Here is a 19,669-nt window from a genome sequence, read left to right on the forward strand (position 1 = left end):
GATCTATCTGCAGTTGTTTGAGGAATCCATACCATTTTCCATAGAGGCAGCACCATTTTGCAGTCCCACCAACAATGTATGAGAGTTCCTTTTTCTCCGCAACCTCACCAGCATTTATCGTTCATAGTCTTTTGGATTTTAGCCATCCTAACTGGGGTTAGATGGTATCTCAGTGTGGTTTTGATTTGCATTTCCTGGATGCTGAGTGATGTTGAGCATTTTTTCATATGTCTGTTGGCCATTTGTATATCTTCCTTAGAGAAATGCCTACTAAGCTCTTTTGCCCATTTTTTAATTGGGTTGCTTGTTTTCTTCTTGTAAAGTTGTTTGAGTTCCTTATATATCTGGATATTAATCCTTTGTCAGATGCATATTTTGCAAATATTTTCTCCCACTCTGTTGGTTGTCTTTAAACTCTGTTAATTGTTTCTTTTGCTGTGCAGAAGCTTTTTAGTTTGATATAATCCCGTTTGTTTATTTTTCCTTTGGTTGCCCATGCTTTTGGGGTCGTATTCATGAAGTCTGGGCCCAGTCCTATTTCCTGAAGTGTTTCTCCTATGTTTTCTTTAAGAAGTTTTATTGTTTCAGGGTGTATATTTAAATCCTTAATCCATTTTGAGTTGATTTTAGTATACGGTGAGAGGTATGGATCTAGTTTCATTCTCCTGCATATGGATATCCAGTTATCCCAGCACCATTTGCTGAAGAGGCAGTCCCTTCACCAGTGAATAGGCTTGGTGCCTTTGTCAAAGATCAGATGGCAGTAAGTGTGTGGGTGATTTCTGGATTCACTATTCTATTCCATTGGTTAGTGTGTCTGTTTTTATGCCAGTACCATACTGTTTTGGTTATTATAGCTTTGTAGTATAGCTTAAAGTCAGGTAGTGTTATGCCTCCAGCTTTATTTTTTTTGCTGAACATTGCTTTGGCTATGCGTGGTCTTTTATTGTTCCATATAAATGTCTGGATAGTTTTTTCTATTTCTGAGAAAAATGTCTTTGGAATTTTGATGGGGATTGCATTGAATTTGTATATCACTTTGGGTAGTATGGACATTTTCACTATGTTGATTCTTCCAATCCAAGAGCCTGGGATATCTTTCCATCTTCTTGTATCCTCTCTAATTTCTCTCAGCAGTGGTTTGTAGTTCTCATTATAGAGATTTTTCACCTCCTTGGTTAACTCAATTCCTAAGTATTTTATTTATTTGGTGGCTATTGTAAATGGGCAGGCTTTCTTGATTTCTCATTCTGCATGTTCACTATTGGAGAAAAGAAATGCTACTGAGTTTTGTGTGTTGATTTTGTATCCTGCTACTGTGCTGAAATCATTTATCAATTCCAACAGTATTTTTGTAGAGGTTTTAGGCTGTTCGATATATAGGATCATGTCATCTGCAAACAGGGACAGTTTGACTTCATCTTTTCCAATCTGGATGCCCTTTATTTCCTTCTCTTCTCTGATTGCTCTGGCTAGTACTTCCAACACTCTGTTGAATAGGAGTGGTGAGAGTGGGCATCCTTGTCTAGTTCCTGTTCTTAAAGGAAAAGCTTTCAGCTTTTCCCCATTCAGGATGATATTGGCAGTGGGTTTGGCATATATGGCTTTAATTATGTTGAGATACTTTCCCTGTATACCTAACTTATAGAGGGTCTTTGTCATGAATGAGTGCTGAACTTTATCAAATGCTTTTTCAGCATCTATAGAGATGATCATATGGTCCTTGTGTTTGAGTTTATTAATATGGTGTATCACATTTATTGATTTGCGTATGTTGAACCAACCTTGCATCCCTGGAATGAATCCCACTTGATCGTGATGAATAATTTTTCGTATGTGTTGCTGTATTCTGTTTGCTAGTATTTTAGTGAGGATTTTTGCATCTATATTCATCAAGGATATCGGCCTGTAGTTTTCTTTTTTGGTTATATCTTTACCTGGTTTTGGTATCAGGATGATGTTTGCTTCATAGAATGAGTTTGGGAGATTTGCGTCCGTTTCAATCTTTTGGAATAGTTTGTAAAGAATCGGTGTCAATTCCTGTTTGAATGTTTGGTAAAATTCTGCTGTGAATCCATCTGGTCCTGGGCTTTTCTTTGTTGGGAGCCTTCTGATAACAGCTTCAATCTCCTTTATTGTTATTGGTCTGTTCAAATTTTCTACGTCTTCATGGTTCAGTTTTGGGAGCTTGTGTGTGTCCAGAAATTTATCCATTTCCTCCAGATTTTCAAATTTGTTGGCGTATAGTTGTTTATAGTAGTCTCGAATGATTCCTTGTATTTCAGATGAATCAGTTGTAATATCGCCGTTTTCATTTCCAATTTTTGTTATTTGAGTCTTCTCTCTACTTTTTTTTGTTAGCCATGCTAATGGTTTGTCAATTTTATTTATCTTTTCAAAAAACCAACTTTTTGATTCGTTGATCTTTTGAATTGTTTTTTGGTTTTCAATTTCATTCAGTTCTGCTCTGATCTTAATGATTTCTTTCCGTCTGCTAACTTTAGGATTGGATTGTTCTTGTTTTTCTAGTTCTTTAAGGTGAAGTGTTAGGTTGTTCACTTGCCATCTTTCCATTCTTCTGAAGTGAGCGTTTAATGCGATAAATTTTCCCTTCAATACTGCTTTTGCAGTATCCCACAGGTTTTGGTATGGTGTATCATTGTTTTCATTAGTTTCAATAAATTTTTTGATTTCCTGCTTGATTTCTTCTTGGACCCATATGTCATTAAGTAGAATGCTGTTTAATTTCCATGTGTTTGTATAGTTTCCAGAGTTTCGTTTGTTATTAATTTCTTGTTTTAATCCATTGTGGTCTGAGAAGATACATGGGATAATTCCAATTTTTTTGAATTTATTGAGACTTGATTTGTGACCTAATATGTGATCTATCCTAGAGAATGATCCATGTGCTGATGAGAAGAATGAATATTCTGAGGTTGTTGGGTAGAATGTTCTGTAGATATCTGCCAATTCCAATTGGTCTAGAGTCTTGTTTAGATCTTGTGTTTCTCTGCTGATTCTTTGCCTAGATGATCTGTCTAATATTGACAGTGGGGTGTTCAGGTCCCCTGCTATTATGGTATTAGTGTCTATTTCCTTCTTTAGGTCTAATAGAGTTTGTTTTATAAATCAGGCTGCTCCAACATTGGGTGCGTACATATTTATGATTGTTATGTCTTCTTGATGGATCAGTCCTTTTATCATTAAGTAGTGTCCCTCATTGTCTCTTTTTATGGTTTTTAGTTTAAAGTCTATTTTGTCAGATATAAGAATAGCTACTCCAGCTCGTTTTTCTTTTCTGTTTGCATGGTAAATCTTTTTCCATCCTTTCACTCTTAGTCTGTGTGAATCTTTATGGGTGAGGTGGGTCTCTTGTAGGCAGCATATAGTTGGGTCCTCCTTTTTGATCCAGTCAGCCAGTCTGTGTCTTTTGATTGGGGAATTCAAGCCTTTTACATTAAGAGTTGTTATTGAAAGGTGTTGATTTATTCCTAGCATTTTATTGGTTGTTTGGTTGTCTTAGGTGTCTTTTGTTCCTTGCTTTCTGATTTACTGTTTGGTTTCTGTGTTTGTTGGTTCCTTAGGTTGTAGATAGTGTTTTTGTTAGCTTGTTTTTTCTTCATGGATGCCATTTTTATTATACTAGTGGTTATTGATTTTTCTTGGGTTTTTATGGCAGTGGTAGTTATTTTTCAGGAACCAAACCCAGTACTCCCTTGAGGATTTCTTGTAAGGGTGGTCGTGTGGTAGTGAACTCCCGCAGTTTTTGTTTTTCTGAGAAATATACTATTTGCCCTTCATTTTGGAAGGATAGACTTGCAGGGTAGAGTATTCTTGGCTGGCAATCTTTGTCTTTTAGTATTTTGAAAATATCATCCCATTCCTTTCTAGCTTTTAGGGTTTGTGATGAAAAGTCTGATGTTAGCCTGATTGGGGCTCCCTTATAGGTGATTTGACGCTTCTCTCTTGCAGCTTTTAAGATTCTCTCTTTGTCTCTGAGTTTTGCCAATTTGAGTATGACATGTCTTGGAGAAGGCCTTTTTGGGTTGAATACGTTTGGAGATCGTTGAGATTCCTGGATCTGAAGATCTGTGATTTTTCCTATACCTGGGAAGTTTTCTGCCACTATTTTGTTGAATATGTTTTCAATGGAATCTCCATTTTCCTCCCCTTCTGGAATACCCATGACTCGGATATTTGAGCGCTTGAGGTTGTTTGATATCTCTCTCAGATTTTCTTCAATGTCCTTGATTCTTTTTTCTTTCTTTTTGTCTGCTTGTGTTATTTCAAACAGCCCATCTTCAAGTTCAGAGGTTCTGTCTTCAACTTCGACAAGCCTGCTGGTTAAACTCTCCGTTGTGTTTTTTATTTTGCTGAATAACTTCTTCAGTTCAGCAAGTTCTGCTACATTTTTTTTCAGGACATTGATTTCCTTGTACATTTCCTCTTTCAGATCCTGTATACTTTTCCTCGTTTCATCATGATGTCTAGCTGAGTTTTCTTGCATCTCATTCTGTTTCCTTAGAATTATCACTCGAAATTCCTTGTCAGTTATTTCAGTGGCTTCTTGTTCTATAGGATCTAGAGTTTGAAATTTATTAACTTGTGGTGGTGTACTTTCTTGATTTTTTGTATTTCTGGTATCTTTTTTTTGGTGTTTATTCATTGTGGCAGGGGGTTTCCCAGACCGCCGGTTTGAGACTAATGACTAACTAGGATGTTGCTATGGTTGCCAATTTTGTATGGTTCCCTCCGTGACTGCTCAGTTGGCCTCTAGTGCCTTGTGTGTATGGTTGCCTCGGGTCTTGGGCTTCTCCGGGGAGCCACCTTTCTGGTCAGCTTGGACTCTGCTGGGCTGGTGGATCACGTACCACAGGGTGTGTGATCTCTGTTGATCTTTCACTTCCTGTGCAGGACTTCTCCCTGTTCCATGTGCTCTGGCCCAGGCTGTTGGATCATGCAGTGGTGACCCCACCGGGTGTGTGGTTTCTGTCAAGTGTCCACCTCCCTGGCCGCACGTCTCCCCACTCTGTGCGCACTGTGCTGGGCTGGGGCGTGTCTTCTGCGCCCCTCTTCTATCAGCTGGGCCTTCAAGACCCTGCTCGGTACCGCCTCACCCAGGAAGTCTACCAGGTTTCTGCTAGGCACAGATGACCGGTCTCTCTGGGTGCCTTTGTAGCACTGTGTAGATCTTTCTTGGGTCTTGTTCACCTTTGTATTCCCCCAGCATAGACCGAATCTAGCGCCCACCTGCAGCCTGCTCTCCGGCAGGTTCAAGTGGACCTGGGAACTCTCCTACCACACTATTCCCAACCAGAAATTGGTTAGGCTTTTTTCCGAACTGGTGGCTGCAGAGATGGTATCTGCCTCCCAGTAACAGGAAGTTTACTGGGAGCCGGAGTCCAGAGTGTGGGGGAGTGACAGTCGGCCCGCCCGTACTTCCTTGCCCTCCCGACACTGGCCGGGGATGCCCCCCGCCACCAGCCCTGCCAGAGAACCGTGGAGGGAGTGGGAGGGGAGGCCGGCCCGCAGGCTCTAGAAAGCCCCGCACTGGGCCAAGCAAGTGGGAAGGCTCAGTGATGGCCGGGCCGGGTGGAGCTGCCCGCACCTGGGAAAATGGAGGCGGCCCCGGGGCGGTGAGTGGCCTGGTGATGCAGGCAGGAGCCGGGTGGGCATAATCCCTCCAAACAGAGCTGGGCCAGGGGTCACTCACAGGGTTGTGCCAGGTTGGGTGTTCACTCTCTGTCTCTGGTTTGTCGCCTTCCATGTTCTCAGCCACTGCCGCCTCAGGCTGTTCAGTTGCAGCGCCGCTCTTCATCTTCTTTATTGTCTACAACATTATATTTCTTTTTCCTTTTTTTTGGTTCAACACTAAAATTAAAAATCCAAAATGGCTCATGCATTATGAGTCCAAAATCAAAATAAAATCATAAAAAATGGCTTTCAAATTACTTCTATAAATGTATCTTTCCATCAGCTTATGGAGCGGCTATTTCAATATTCTCTCACCATCATAGTTTTGGTTTTTGAACATTAACAAAGCAAAATAAAACAAAGTGAGACACTTTGTTTTTCATAGTGGTATTCCAGTGGTTCACCAGAGGAAAGAGTACATTTTGGGATTAGAAGTTCTGAATTCTAGTCCCAGCTGTGAGATTTACACTATGTGTGTCAATGAGTATGGTGTTGAATCTCTTGGAGCCTTGGATTCCTCAGTTAGGTGTGATGATGCTGTCACCATGACTTTGGAAAGGCCATCGACTTTGCCTGAGTTAGTTTAGTCCATCTGGTAGGTTTGGGGGAGTTTATTTCTCCCTCATTGCTGAGCAGATATGACCGCCCCAGGTTCCTTATCCATACAATGGGAACAATATTACCCACTCACAGGGTTGTTGAGAAAGTAAAAGAACACAATTATGAGAGAGTGTTTTATAAATCCTTGAAGAATTATACAACTTCAAGATTTTATCATTGCTTTAGGTTCTGCTTCCTTTGTTCTTTAACTCAACATACATTAATTATGCTTAATAAAGCTATGAGGAGAATGTCTTTGACTCTAAGGACTCAAAGATGTTCAACGGATTGTTTTCAAGTTTCCTCTGATGGGAATATTCATTGCAGGTTTCCATGAGGCAGGTGCTTGGGCTTTCTTTTGCTGAGGGAAGGGGTGTTGTGTTGGAAAACACTCCTCCCTTCATGGGAGACATAGCTAAGTCCCTCCTGGCAGGGCAAGGGGAAAAGGGACTCATAATTGACATAAAAAAGTAGAAGTTGGGGTCTATAGATGGTGCTACTGGTCGTAATTAACCACTTTCGCCTGGCCCACCTGTAGGTTCAGATAATTGTGTTTATCCTTTCCTGTTTTTTACTCTGCCTTGTGCCTCTGCCTGGGCAATCTGCCTTTTATTGCTTCTAGAGTCTTCTATGATGCCCTTTCTCAAATACCAACTCAATGTTCTCTCTTTCTTGTTCGCGCTCCTCCCATAGCATTTTGTTAATAGGACCTTATCATATTCTGCCTTTACTAAACTATAAAATCCTCGAAGCAAAGAGGTTTTTACTCTTTTTAGAATCCCCTGCAGTATATGCCTCATACTTCCTGGACTCAAATTCTGGCTCTCCCACTTACTAACTATGTGGCCTTGGGCGAGTTACTGAACCTCTCTGGGCCTCATTTTGCTCATCTGTAAGGTGGGGATAACAGCAGGACCTACAATACAGGATTTTTGTGAGAGGTAAATATCGCATGTGAAGCTCTTTGGATAGTGCTGGACACATAGTAAGCCCTCACTAAATATCGGCTGTTGGTATGACAGACACCTTAAACTGGAACACAAGTTTCTGGGTCAACTAGGAATTGCATTCTCTGAGATTAACTGGAGGGTCAGGTTGAGGAGGCCTGATCTGAGACTCACACAGTCATGGGCTGGTGGGCCCAACACCCATATATTGCCCACTCCTGTCCCAGCACCTGTGGCAAAGGGTGACAAGGGACTGACAGGGCTGTTACTGCAGTTGTCTTGCCCTTTCCTTTCCAGAAAATCAGGGGGCTGGATGCATGATGATGAGTGAGTTTGCCACTTATTCTGCTGGATGTTCCTGCTGATCATGCATTGCACTCCCTCCTCAACGATAATGACTTAAAAACCTCAAAAGGAGAAGTTAGCAAAAGGCAATATGAAGGCTCAGCAGTGGGGCAGGGAGAACAGAGAATGAATGAGGGGAGTGCAGGACGACAGAGATCAGGCAGCAGGAAAACAGGAGGAAGGTTCAGAGGACATCAAAGAAAAAGGTGACAATGGGGGAGACAGGAAGAGGCAGGAAGGTAGAAGGTAGGCAGGTAGAAGTCCCAGGTTCCCAGAGAGTACAGAGCAGGAACGGTTAGCCCAGGACCCATGGGTCTATAACTCTCAGGTTCAGCCTCTGCAAGTTGGGCTGTTGCTTAGGAGAGAATTCGACTGCCAGGTGGGGGTGGTGCCTCAGTAATGTGTTCTGAGCCAGCTGTGGACAGTGACTCTTCCCCTTGTTTACCACAGTGAAGTGGCGACACAGCTGAGCTCAATGTCAAACAGCAACGCTGGACCTTCTTTGCAGAGTTTTGAAGAACAGTGATGCTGGGTACAAATAGGTGTCTGTCTCCACACGTCATAACTATTTTCAGTCACAAATGACTAGAATTAGAGGACTCTGGATTTGGTTTAAAATGAGCATTTTAAGCTCAGGGGAGGAGAGGCACAGGCCCAAAGAGCATTAAGCTCTGCAGCTGTAGTGCCTTAATGCCTTTACAAATTGAAATTTAAATGGGGCGAGTAAGATCAAGGTGAATTTAAAAAAAAATACTTTTTTCCCTTTTAATCAGGATGAATAAAAAGTGGCATATACTTTTGACGTGTTCTCTCCATGGTTTTGCTCCCTTCGCACACTGTGACAAGTCAGAAAATAATTTCTGCCTCGACAGTTTCTCTGGCTCTTTCATTCAAAGTTGTGGGAGAGCCTTGATAATGCAAAACCATTTATTCCTTTAGGGGCTGTCACTGAATTTTTTTTCCTGTTCTGTTTTATCCCAATTTAGACACAACTACACACCCACACCCACGCACAGCCTATTTTGAGTTGGAAATTTAAAATCTTGAGACAATAAAATGAGTGATTCAATTCTAAATTTAACATCTAGGACTTACAAACAAGACAATTCTAATATTTTAAAACACAAAGGTAAGAAAATTTCACAGATTTGGAATGCCAGCCATACATTCAGAGATACCTAGAAAATGTCTTAAAACGGTAAAATTTAAGTCAATTTTTTTTAGACATTCAAAACCTTCAGAATTTCATAAAAACACTTATTCTGAAATAAAATTTAAAACTTTGAAATAAATAGATAGTTTTCCAATACAGAAAGCTACTAGAATTCTAAAACTGAATCGTAATAGGTGATTTCCAAAGCTTAAATGGACAGCAGAATAGAATTATTTATTCTGAAAAAGACAAGCTACACAGTTTTTGAATTTTCCCAATTTCTTTTATTTCAACCAATCTTCCCTTCTCAAGTATTCTTTTGTCATGATTTTTTTTTTTTTAAATAGGCTGATTTGCTTCTCCTATCAAGTAGTGAGCCACATGGTCTCTGTTATATTGAAACTGCTGAACTCGATGGGTAAGTTATTAAAATTAGATTAATTAGGTTGATTTTTAATTTAAAAGTAATGTCTTTAGAAACAAGGCTTAACTTAAAACTTATTCTTTATTTTCTTGGGAGACACAGGAGTGTAAATTGCAAAGTCCATTGTTAATTACTTTGCAGTAATTTTTTTTTCTTTAAGTAAAATTTATTTTTATTGCAGCATGCCATAAATACAGTTTATTCAATTTGTAGGAGCTATCCTGTAACCTTTGCAGTAATTTTGAAAACTGTTTTTCTCTTGAATTTATTTTTAAAACTCTGGGAATTCACTATAGGTCCTGAATATATCAAAAAGATTATAAATAAATTCTTCAAACAACTGTATACACATAAATTTGGCAACCTAGATAAAATGGACCACTTCCTCAAAAACACAAACTATTTACCCAACAAGAAATAGTTAATTTGGATGGCCATTTAACTACTAAGGAAATTGAATTCAAATGTAAAACATAAAACTATAAAACTTTTAGAAAAAAAAGGAGGAGAAAATCTTTGAGACCTGAAGCTAGTCTTAGATTTGGCACAAAAACATGATCCATAAAAAGAAAATTTGATGAACTGGACTACATCAAATTAAAGATTTTACTCCACAAAAGACCTTGCTAAGAAGGTGCAAAGGTAAGCTACAGACTGGGAGAAAGTATTTGCAAACCATTTATCTGACAAAGAACTTGTATCTTGAATATATAGAAAAACTCTCAAAACTCAACAGTAAAATAACCAAACAATCCAATTAGAAAATGGGCAAATAACATAAACAGACATTTCACCAAAGTGGTCATACAGGTGGCAAATAAGCACATAAAAAGATGTTCAATGTCTTTAGCCATTAGGTAAATTAAAGTTAAAACCACAATGAGATATCACTATAGACCTATCAGAATGACTGAAATAAAAATAGTGACAACATCAAATTCTGGCAAGGATGTGGATAAACAGGATCACTCATACATTACTGGTGGGAATGTAAAATGCTATTTCTCTGGAAAACAGTTAGTTTCTTTAAAACTAAACATGCAACTATCATACAACTCAGCAACTTCACCGCTGGGCATTTATCCCAGGGCAATGAAGACTTCTGTTTATACAAAAACCTGTATGTGAATGTTTATGGTAGCTTTATTTGTAATATCCAAAAATTGGAAATAACTTAGATATTCTTCGACAGGTGAATGGTTGAACAAAATGTGGTATACTCATATCATGGAACGTTACTTACTCAGCAATAGAAAGGAATGAATTATTGATACATGCAATGACCTGGATGAATCTTTAGAGAATTATGCTGAGTAAAATGAGCCAATTGCAAAGGTCACATACTGTATTATTCCATGTATACTACATTCTTGAAAAATCAAAATTGTACAAATGGAAAACAATTTAGTGGTTGCCAGATGTTAAAGATGGGGTGAGCATATGATCCAGCAATCCCACTGCTGGGTATATATCCAAAGGAAAAGAAACTGAAGAGATATTTGCAGTCCCATGTTTATTGCAGCACTAGTCACAATAGCCAAGATATGAAATCAAGATATGTCCATCAAAAGATGAATGGATAAAGAAAATGTGGTCTATATACTCAATGGAATACTATTCAGCCATAAAAAAAAAAAAAGAAAAGAAATCCTGTCATTTGTGGCAACATGGAACAGCTTGGAGGACATTATGTTAAGTGAAGTAAGCCAGGAACAGAAAGAGAAATACCGCCTGTTCTCACTCACATGTGGAAGCTAAAAAAGTTGACCACATAGAAGTAAAGAGTAGAATGGGTGACTATGATTTGTATTCAATCGATATTTGCTGACTGAATAAGCTCGTTACTAAACATTTCTGTAAAAGATAGAACTCTCACAGATGATCTTAAGCTGCAACAGAAGAGAATTAGGTTGAGTTCAGTGAGGAAACTGGGATGGCAAGCCCTTCAGGACAAGACTGAAGTGATGGCCATAGGCTCTTCACTGCTGGGCATTTCATGAATACCAGAGAGCCCTCTGTATAATGTATGTGTGGTCCTGCCTGTATGAAGATGACCATCTGACTTTGACCTGCTGAGCTTGTCTGGTTGTACTATTCTAGACTTAGGGGTTTCTTGGATTGATTCTACAAAAAAAAAAGGAAGCTGTATTCCTTTTCCCATTTGAATTTCAGCTACTGTGAATTAGCCATGACCATCGTTTGCAAGTAAAACTCCTACGTAGGTAGTAGACTCCAGAGTGATACTGGCCTCTTTTGTTTGGCAACTGTGCTTCCATTCCTAATGGGTTTTATAACTCATGCATGATGTCTGGGCAGATTAGAATGAAACCATATTTATTATGTCCTCTGTTCTTTCACACTGAAAAACAGATAACTGTTGTTATACAGATGTGCCGTGGGGGAAATGCCAGCTCCTAGGAGCTTGAGAAGCCCCGCGTACTTTCCTGAGAACATGTGAGAAGTGTGAATAACATTCAGAGGGGGTTTCTTCAATCTCTTGGGTTGGGTTTTGCATGTACTGCACCCACCTGATTGCTTTGGTAAGACACTGTTGGGCTGTTCCATATAAAAATCTATGTCATATTATTAACTTCACAGGGAAACAAACCTAAAAGTACGCCATGCGCTATCAGTTACCTCAGAACTTGGAGGAGATATGAACAGACTTGCAAGTTTTGATGGTAAGTATTTAAAAACACACACACAAACAAAAATCTCAAAACCAAAAAGCAATAAAACAAACTAATTATCTGAGATCCAATTTATGTTCTTTTTATTTGGTGGAAGAACATAAAATTCTCCAGGCATCAAAGTCTGTAATCTCTTCGCACGCTAAAGAGTAAAAATGTTTACCAAGGGGAGGAGAATGGCTTTATCAGGTCATTGTTTATTTCGTCCTTCTTCCCTCGTCTCTAGATCTCGTTCCCTTCAATCCCGTAATGCCCTTCACTTGCCTGACCTTGGCCTCCCTGGAGCCCTGTGCAGATGTGCTAAGGATGAATACAGGCCACACTTTTATTTCTAGCTCTAAGGCTAACCATCCATCCATTTTCTGGCTCCACAGCAAAGACTAAACACCAGACTGCAAACTCATGAAGACAGTCATCTTGCCTCCTTTACGAAGGTACTTCAAAAAGTTTGTGGAAAAGTAGAATTAAAAGATAATACAAATCTTTCCATGAACTTTTGAAGATTCCTCACATTTCTGTACCTTGCACAGTGCCAGGCATATGCCCTAAAGATAGTAGGTGTTCAGGAGGAATATTCTGATTTATTAATCAAGTTGATCGTCTGTTGCCTTTTACTTTAGACTATGGTTTTATTATCACCATCGTCACACCATTCAACCCTGTCCACCTCAGCATGGTATCCACTGACTGTTTTTTTCCAGCCATGTCTTGTTCTTTCCTGCCAAAGTTATTCTTCTTAAGTATTCATGGAATGATCTCTAGATACTGCCCATTCTAGGGATATCTGCATTTTATGATTAAGGGACCACAGAGAAACAAAATCCTTCAAGAGTCAAAGGAAAGAGATGCTAATGGTAGGGGTTTAGGTACCATGATAGGCTGTAGGGAGAATCTTTGGGGCCTTCCTGCTACCCCTTGATGGTCTCTTACTTTACCCACTTGTAAGTCGGGCCCTGAATATTAATATTTCTATACAAATTGGTTTTATTTATTAATGAATCTTTATGAATTTGAGACTATCTTCCAAACTGTTTTTTTGAGGTCCACTAAAGCAAAATGTGGACAAGGGTCTAGGCATGGTCCCATGAGTTAAAATATAGGCAAGTTTATAATCACAAACTTTCTCTAGTGCACAGCTTAGAGCTTATATTGCCTGTGTTCTTCATTTGCTTGTAGATTCTGGGTTAATATTTTAATCTCTCTTAAATGAGTGCTGTTATAGCAATTGTTTATAGAAAAAAAAAAAAAATCCTTCCAAATTGAGATTTAAGTCAGGGAAATAGCCAGGAAACTTTGAATGGCCCAGGAAATATTTTGATTAGATGAAAACAAATTACACACTTTCTACTAAGTAATTTTTTTTCAATGAAATTTTACTGTTATGTGCATCCAGGAAAAGTAAATTGTGTTCATGAACCAAAATACTTGCTTAAAATACCTCACTGAATGTTTATGAAGTCCTAAAAGGGCAACCTAAATATAATTTACCATTACTTATTTCTTTCCTGGCAGAATTGTACCTTTATACCTCTGTCAATCAATGAGGAGGTAAAAATTGATGATTTTTTTAGTGTTCTTAACCATCAAAAAGAAGAAAATTATTGTTACAATTATTTAGTTCCCTTTCTTTCACAGATGTTGGCACAAATAGCTTACACTTATGACCCAGTTACTAACAACCCTGAAATCTTAGTGGCCCAGACACAGTAAAGGTTCATTTCTTGCTCATGTCACATTCCAGCGCAGGTTGAATGACCTCCATCTTGCAGCCATGGTACCTAGACTAATGTCCTGTAAGATTGCATGTCAGGGTAAGGGTGAAAGATGTACACTGGCTTTTATTTTATTTTTTGTTTCCATTAAGTCTTAGTGATTTTACAAAAGAATACATCTTAAGACACACATTGTTCATGTCTTCATTACACTACTCATAGATTAATTCTCATAAATTAACTCAAAACTTGATATAATCAGATTAATTTAAACCTTATTTTAAGAACTTTTTTAAAATTAAATTTTTCTATTGAAACATAAGTGATTATACATATTTGTGGGATACAGAGTTGACTATCAGTGTTTGTGTACAATATGTGATGATCAAATAAGGATAGTTGGCGTATTCGTCATTGCAAAGTGTACTCATTCTTTGGAGACACACTAGCTTTTAACTGCTTGTTCCTCTCATATTTCATTGGCTAGCATGAGTCACCTGGTCCTGACCTAACTGCAAGAGGGACATATAAATATGGATATCTGTTGAGATTTTATAGCACTTATCACCATTGGGTGTTTTGTATAATTTATTTATGTTCAAAGTTAATTGTTTATTGTCCATCTCCATCTGCTTCAATGTAAGCTCCACAGAGATTTTTGTTTCGTTTGCATAAAACCAGCTCCTAGAACACACCTAGTACATAGCAGGTGCTCAGTAAACCCTTGCTGAGTGAATGAATAAATGGTTGCAAGGGCCAGGGATTTGGGGGCAAGATCAGCATCAGGCTCCAAAAAGGCCTGGGAGGGTAAGAGGAAGGGCCCTACCTAGGTAAAGAGGTTGGGAATGGGGTGTGAAGCAATGGGGGGAGGAAGAAAGGTCCTGATGGGGCCTTGTGGGACCAAGCAGGACTGCTGGGTCCTCTCCTCCTGGAGGGCAGGTGGTTGGGAGAGGGATCATCTGGTGTGAGGTGGTTTTATGCTTTTGCTTCAGAATCCTTTCTTCAAACGCAATTGAACATAGTAAGCCCCAATTTAAAACAATACAAGTGGTGCTACTGAGGCTGAAGCAGAGAAACACTTCTTCATCTAAAATAATTTCTTTATTACAGATGGAGTAACTGTGGTCCCAAGATGTTAAAGCACTTGCTTACATATAAAAACAGTCTTTTAAAAAATACTTCATAAAATTTACTTTTAAAGGGCATTAATAATTATTACTTATTGGTGTGACCTGAATTTGCTTCACACAGGATAGGCAGCTCACCAAATCCCCAGCATATAATTGTTTTCCCAAATAAAGGCAAAATAGACCTCTTCTTTCTGTTATATATACTTAAGCTGTGGTCACTTTTCAAAGAAACATGTAATAGCAAATTTATGAAGCTGGTACATTTCTGGGCTGAAAACCAGATTTCTGCCAAATTTACTTTTTTGTTCTTAAATCTTGGGTTTCATTTCAATCTACCTTGAAGTTCAAGGCAACATGATATTATATGGGTTCATCCTTACTTAAATATGATTTTCTATTTCCAAGAACTCATCTGATAAAGGAATAGTTGAAATAAAGGGAAAGAAATTAGACATAATACACAAATTAGATTTCCCCTGTTAGCAGCTGAATGTAAAGACCAAGAGGGTGACACAGGATGTGGTATGGAAAAGTCTTTTAAAGAGTTGGGACAGTTAACAAACCCTAATTCCTTCCCATGATTGCTTTTGCTTTCCTGTAGCCTTCAATTTTTCCTCCATCCACTTCTTTCCAAGCCCTCGTTTGCATGTTTTAATTTCAATCTCTCTCTCTCTCTCCCGCTCACATTTACACACTATGCACTATCTGTACATATTTCCCTAACAACCCCAATATATCATTCTCTATTTCTTCCCTTTTTGCACTCTTTTTTACTGCACTCTTTTATCATCCTCTTCCACTCTTTATGTTAGTTATTTTCTCTACCTGCAGTGTCTTTTTTTCTGTCACTTTATCTTTTCTGTTTTCATAAATCTCTCCGTATTAATTAGTTTAAGTCTATTTATTAAACAACTCCTAGGGACAAGATGCAAAACAAAGCACGCAGAATTATAACGTATCTCTACATGTATTACCAAGATTCTTTTGATTCTTTTACTCCCCGTTCCTTTCCTACCCCCTTTTTTTTGGTCTTCTTTATTCACCTTTGTCTTAATGGAGTAGCAATAAATTTCAGACTTTCCTCCTGTGACTAGGAAAAGACTTCCTTGAGTCATGGGAATCAAAACCAGATATTGCATCCTTTAGTTTAAATTAAAGGTATGACATCAGCATTGTTGACATTTTAGAAATGCCCTGCCTAGCTTCAGCCTGGTGTAAAAGATGAGACAGGAATGTGAGGCACACCCTTTCCCATGTTACGTCTGTGCTAAGTATATCTGCTAACTTGTAACTTCTGGGCAAATCTGGTCGTGGTGTTATTTTTGCATCTAGTTACTTTGTGGTTTTTCTCCTGAGACTTGTCAAAAGAGTGTAGCACAAAAACTACAGTTTTCTGTTCTTGTATCATAAGCGTACATCTTCCAACTATCTGAAGACCTGAATTTCCCGTTCCTATCCCTAGAGAAGTCCCACCCGGGGCCTTGAAATTGGGGACATAGACCTGTGGCCAAACTGAGATGGACTGGGCATCAGGATGTTTCTTGTAAGCCTCCTGGCCTCCTCTCTTTTACATCTATACCCAAAGACAGTGTCTTATGGTGGCCTCCTTAGGCATTGTATGAGCTTATTTCTTTATTTATTTAGTCACCCATTCATTCATTCAGCAAATGTATATTTAACACAGCATCAAAGGACGTGCTAAGCCTGGGGCTACAGTGGTTAATCAGTCAGATCCAGGCCTTGCTTTCATAGCGCGTATAGTCCAGGGAAGAAGACAGACTTGAGTAAGGGCTTTTCCCCAAAGAAGACTTTAATAAGGTAAAGATCCTAAACATGATGCTGACAAATGCAAAAGCACTCACTGTGTACCAGGCCCCATGCCAAGTAGCTGCACATGTTATCTTATTATATCCTTACAGCTTTTGAAGAAAGAGATTATTATTAGCTCCACTTTATGGATAAGGAATCTGAGACCCAGATAAATTGAATAACTTTTCCAATGTCATATGGTTACTAAGTGGAGGAACCAGAATATGAACCCCAGACTGCTGGCAAAGCCTCTTCTGCGAAGGACAAAACCCAAGGTTCTAAATTAGAAGCAGAAAGACAGCATTGGAGAGTTAGGGAAATTTAGCACAACAGCTTAGTTCTTACTCAGGGTAAGAAATAAATTTTAAAAATGCTCTATACCTAAAGATGCAAAATTAATCATCAGAGATTAAGTCCATCTAGGACTAGGGTGATGTCATCATATTTTTAAAAAGTAGCAATGTTCTCAGTGATTTTGAATGTCACGATTCCTGACAAGTATTTATAGAACAGTTGGCTAAACATAGAGAACAGTACATGCAAGATAGAGTTGGTTTTGGTAGGTAAGTTCATTTATTTGAAAAGTTCTCATATAAATAGTTTTACACATTTCAAACGTCAGCAAAATTAACATTTAGTCTGTTGAATTTTATAAGAAAAGATACATAACTTGATCTAATATTATAACAAATATGAAAATAAATTAAGTGGGCCTCAATTTTTCATGTTAAAGTCTTATGGGAATTAAAAAGCTTTTACAAATACGTAACTGGAAATACTTGTCAATTATACATTTACAAACTGGACATTCTTACTCCTTGGGGAAAGCCCTGGATGTAAATTGTCCAAATGTGTTTAAGAATCTTTTGCATATTGTTACTGACTGGACTGAGATCTGTTTTTTGCAACTTATGACAAGTTTACATATTTTGTATGACTGTTAATACTGAATTCTGAACCAGGGAAAGGCTTACTCTTAGATTCAGGAATCTTTGTGTATTTTGTCGTCCTTTCTAAGGAATAGCATATGTGTAATTAAAACAGAAAAATAAGCATCTCTTTTTGGTGAAAAAAATAAAAAGTTTTGGTTAGCATCTTAAGACTTTTTCTTAGTCACTGATAGCTTTTCCATTCACCTGGACAGGAGCACAGTCCCACAGCACAGCTGATGCAAGAGACATAGACGTGAAGAATGACTTCCCTCTTTATTGCTGGTGCTGACCTGGCCACTACCATGGAAATAATGAGTGGCTGAGGCTTGATGGTTTAAGAATACAGAGGCTTTAGAAGATAGGAAGGTGACACTCTCCTAAGAAAAAAATAAATATTTATCAAAATCATCAGGGCAACAGTAGTGAACAATCTCCTAAACACAGAAGCTCTTGGCTAGAGAAATTTTTGAACAGCAATAACGATGTCCTATTCAATGGATAACTTGTTTTATGGAAGAGTTCCAGTATAGAAAATTGAGAAATATTTATAATAATAATACACACAAAGAAATGAAGCCAACTTCTCTGGAAAATCATGGAATACTGGGTCCTGAGTTTCTATTTGCATGATAAACTACAGATTTCCTCCTTGAGGTGAATACTTTAGTTTGAGAAGTTTACCAACTTGGTAATTAACCAGCAATTCAGCTGACCAAATTTAGATGAAGTTCCAGAAGAAGATCTGGTAGATTTTGTCCAGTAGGGTTTAGAACATTTCTGCGTGATTGTAGAGTAGATGAATTGCTATCTGTTTTCACATCCTCCCTCTTCAGAAGGGCAAACAGATGTGATTAGCTAGTTTGATTCTATTTATACTTCATCAATGACATGATTTTCCCCCCAGTTGTTTTATTACCCATTAAAGATGACTTAGTGGTGTGAACACATATTCAGTGAATGACTATGTGAGGTACGATTCTATTTTTCCTAAGGTATTTCCTCATCAATTGTCAAACTCACCATTTACTGCCTCTTTCTCTTCTCTGACACAATCAGCAAAAGGAAGAAAGGTCCTAAGAGAGTTTTTCCCTAGTCCTTATTATACCTTATGGCTAGGGTTATACCATATTATACCTTATGGCTACCTTACACCTTATTATATCTATGGTTGCTCCTAACGTGCTTTAAGGCTCCCCTCTTTTTTCAGTGTTCTCAGATTTATTTGGTTTCCGTTAGAGTTAGGCCAGTAAACTCCCTCCCGCCCCCATTGTGGCTGAGCTATTTGGTTTTCTAATCCCTTTGTCGTTATTACCATGGAAATATACCTACTTTGCCCATTCATCTTGGATCTTCTCAAATACCCTTCTCATCTCTCAATCTCTCTCTTGAAACTATCTGAATTTTTTTCCATCCAACTCTTCATTAAATATTTATTAAGATTCTATTGTGTAGATAGTATGGTAGGTTGTGGGACTTCAGAGGTAAATACAGTGCTTCCTTCAAAGGAACCTGTTTACCCTCTTTTGGAAAGGGGTAGGAAAAAAATTGGGAAGATTGTGTTTTATGCTAATAGGGCTAAGAAAGGGAAAGCTGAGCTCTTTTGATGATTAAAAAAAAACAGCAGTTTGGCTTCGTTCCTGCCATTTTGTTTTGACCAGGCCCTGTATTTAGTACTTAAATCACTGGGACCACACTCTTGGAGAAAGGCTGAATTGGGGTTTGGCCTCCAAGAACCCAGGCAGAACCCCCTGGCCTTATTGCCTCTTCCTGTCTAGAACCACACCCTTGGTGTGAGGCCAGAAGTGGATTAGCCTTGGGGCCAGGGAGGAGTGAGCCAGCATGTTCAAGGCTGTATTTGCCTCCATGTTAGTCTTTGTTTAGGACAATAAAAATGATCAAATGAGCCTGTTTTTTATGTTCTTATTGGCAGGGACTGCATATCATGTTGTTTTTGCCCAAAGCTTATTTCTTTTAGTGGCCGAATTTGAAGCCTGAGAAATTGAGTCTTGGGTCAAGAAACTGGAATAAGCTTTAAAGGTCACATCAACCTGTTATTATTTTATATAGGTTTTGCTGGTGATACCTAATTCAAAGCTCTACAAAATTCAGGAATGAAAATTATTGGTCAAGAGAAAAAAAGATATTTAATTCGGAGAACTTAGAAAAAGTCTCCTCATCCACAATGTAGTTGTTCAAACAACTTGAGCCAGTTTAAATCAGTTTTAATTTACTT

The 19,669-nt window shown here is 38.5% G+C and overlaps 1 protein-coding gene across 1 annotated transcript in view; it reads left to right on the top strand.

The window, feature by feature from the left end:
• Positions 1-19,669, top strand: part of ATP8B4 (ATPase phospholipid transporting 8B4 (putative)) — a 201,528-nt gene that overhangs the window by 72,827 nt on the left and 109,032 nt on the right. The window contains exons 7-8 of the mRNA XM_063090055.1: positions 9,087-9,157; positions 11,762-11,844. Coding sequence (XP_062946125.1) covers positions 9,087-9,157; positions 11,762-11,844 — 154 coding nt within the window. The remainder of the gene's footprint in view (positions 1-9,086; positions 9,158-11,761; positions 11,845-19,669) is intronic.

The sequence above is a fragment of the Cynocephalus volans genome, chromosome 3, assembly GCF_027409185.1.
Source record: "Cynocephalus volans isolate mCynVol1 chromosome 3, mCynVol1.pri, whole genome shotgun sequence".
NCBI lineage: Eukaryota > Metazoa > Chordata > Mammalia > Dermoptera > Cynocephalidae > Cynocephalus > Cynocephalus volans.